The sequence below is a fragment of the Camellia sinensis genome, chromosome 9 (genome assembly GCF_055761805.1).
Source record: "Camellia sinensis isolate YWXY chromosome 9, ASM5576180v1, whole genome shotgun sequence".
In the NCBI taxonomy this organism is placed as follows: domain Eukaryota; kingdom Viridiplantae; phylum Streptophyta; class Magnoliopsida; order Ericales; family Theaceae; genus Camellia; species Camellia sinensis.
The window spans coordinates 78,710,474-78,713,278 of NC_138969.1; the positions used below are offsets into that span (position 1 = coordinate 78,710,474).

General features: G+C 38.8%; 1 protein-coding gene across 1 annotated transcript; it reads right to left on the reverse strand.

Annotated features, from left to right (window-relative positions):
* Positions 1 to 206: 206 nt before the first annotated feature.
* LOC114323187 (acyl-CoA--sterol O-acyltransferase 1) lies at positions 207 to 1,806 on the reverse strand. Its single transcript, XM_028270719.2, has one exon. The coding sequence runs from the start codon at positions 1,554 to 1,556 to the stop codon at positions 354 to 356; it is 1,203 nt and encodes a 400-aa protein (XP_028126520.2). The 5' UTR covers positions 1,557 to 1,806; the 3' UTR covers positions 207 to 353.
* Positions 1,807 to 2,805: the final 999 nt, after the last annotated feature.

The following is a 2,805-nucleotide window of genomic DNA, read 5'->3' on the forward strand; positions in this document are numbered from 1 at the left end:
TTTGATACTACTTACCCACATTTAAATGACACCGTTCATTTCTCCAATAAATTAAAAAATTAGCATAAATGGGTATTTTATCTGAAAAAAAAAAAAAAATTATCACCAATTATATATCACGTTATACTTGAGATTAGTTCTTTCCAAAAGATAAGAATAAAAAAAATTACAGTAAATAAAAGAATAATGTTAAAAAATGGTAAAAATAACAAATAAAAAGCCATGACATTGCTTTAGAAATGCTCGATCCAAGTTGTACATCAAATTTTTGAACTTTATGATGCGGTGATCAAAATGGGTTCACCAATAGGAAGTAGGCACGAACATGCAACCTGTTTGTTACTCTAATTTTATTAAATGTCACTGGGTGGATTGATATGTATCAACTTTGCAGCCTGACCTAAAACGTCCTTTAAAAACGCTCCTAGCAGCGCGTATTCTTCAAACGCTCTGACGTCAGCTTTGCACCTCAACAACTGTGGAAAAAACAGCCAAAAGCCGGTAACCATCACAAATGCAACGGTCAGCGGCGTCGAGATCAGCCGAGGCAACTGGCACCTGCCGGTCAGCACCTTCTTGATCGCGATCTCAACCATCACACACACCCCGTGGAGTAAGAAAAACCACGTGATCTCCCACGTGGGCCTCGAGCGGCCCAAATAATAGAATATGAGCTCGTGCATCAGGGCCGACACCACGAAGGTACTGAGCACTGCAGGCAAAGGGGCCCATCTTCGGCCCACAATTCGCGTTGCTACGTAGAGGACCGGATCGTATACGGTGGGGCGCAGAGTACGCGTGACCATGAGGTTCCACCTTCGTCCCCAGAAGTCTTGCAGAGATGTGGAAAGGTACGGGTCGTTGAACTGTGGTTCTAACTCTAAACCCAACATGGCTCGAGCCAGGGCTGCCACCATGGCTAGCATGATCTCCAACATGAAGTATATGTGGAAGCAATAGATGATCAGTATGATCTTTGGATGTATGTGGTCACTATACTGATAGATTTGCACAAACAAACCCACAAGAACACCCTTTATAGCATAATTCCAAAGCGATTTCTGGCCTTTTTGGGTGGTTTTGGGAGGTAGGTTTTCTCTACTATGGCCATTTTGTGATGGGTTTTGGGTGGACTTGGGAGCTGGGTTTTCTTTATTATGGCCATTTTGAGATGGGTTTTGGGTAGATTTGGAATTGGGAGGTGGGTTTTGTTGGATCTTGATTGGGAAACAACCAATTGCAATAAATTTGGGGAGAGAGAGAGGGGGGTCTGAGAGAGGGCCTTTGTGAAAGGCAAACAAGAGGAGTTTGAAAGTGGCAAGCCAAGATATGAAGAAAGCACTTGTGCCTCCAAGGTGCATAGAGTGGAGATTAAGAGGAAGAACTAGAAAGAGAGAGAGCACAGGGATGAATGTAAAGAATCTAGTTAGACCTTTGGGGACAACCTTAGCTGAAACATAGCAGTAGCAGAGAGATACAATCACTGAAAGCCATACCTTGACGAAGTTGCTGATCTCCCACTCTAAGGTGTGGTTCTTGTAGATCTCAACCTCCATCTCTCTCCTAGCTTCACCAAAGCCTCTGTCTCTCCTTTGATTTATAGCTCTCCTTTGGAATGAAAGTTAAAAAAATTATGCTTGGGATAATTTAAATTTTTTTTTTTTAATAGAATTGATGATTGTTAGAGAAAAATAAAATAAAATAATTATGATTAAACGTGATATTTTATCTTATTTATTATTTTAATTAAAAAATTACATCTCAAACAAGCTCAACTATTTATCAATGTGCGCCTCACGCAAGGGACTAAACCAAATAAAAATACCTAAATATGGCACCCCAAGTAGGAGTCACTAATGAGATGGGTCGTGCCTACTTAGTTTGTAATTATTGTGTCTAAATTTTATATTTTAATAAATATTTTGAAGTTGAGTTGTGCTACAGGCCTCGAATGTTGATGGTTGTTTGGCTAGTTATCTGGTCGGTTGTCCGGCAAAAAGGTTGACAGTCGCAGTCGACAATATGACAACCACGGTAGACAAGTGCTTCACCCGGTCGGTCAAGTAGTCGTCCGATCGGTCGTCTGACTGGTCGACTGGTGACCACAAATTCGCGCCTGAAACTCTTGAGGCCGAAAGCATTAATGTTTAGATTTTGGCCAGTCAACGGTATTGTACAAAGTTGGGACTATTTAAAAAACTAAAATTATGTCTCACCCATAAATTCAAATCTTACAGGTTTAAATCAAACCGAATTAGGTTACATATTTTTCATTACAGTTATATTATTAAGTTCTATACATTTTTCATTCACATATTTTTAACATTTTTATTAGTTATTTTTATTTTATAATTCAAGTATTATGATTTTTTTTGTTTACCTTTTCACATCTCATATGATCAAAAAATAATCAAGTAACATAAAATACCTACAAGTGGAGGGGGGGGGGGAAATGCCGGAAAGACAAAGACAAAAAAAAAAAAAAACACTAGACATTTGACCCCAAAAAATAAACTAAACATTAAGGCCTAGTTTGGGAAGACTAAATAAGTGCACTTTTTGACTTTTTATGAAATATGGGTTGGGTTTGGGTTGGGTTTGAAGTGATGTGTTAGAGAAGTGATGTGACTTAAATAAGATGATGTGACTTAAATAGGATAGTGACTTTTTGACTTTTTGTCTTTTTTCAATCATGCCAAACTTGGCCTAAATTTACCTATGCGGGTTCTTATGAGCTAGGTTTATGGGCGAGTTCGGGTTATAAACTTTTATCCAAGGCCCTAAATTATGTTTTATGGGTTGGGA

Coding starts and splice junctions, on each gene's coding strand:
- LOC114323187 (XM_028270719.2), bottom strand. CDS start 1,556: ATGGAGGTTGAGATCTACAAGAACCACACCTTAGAGTGGGAGATCAGC.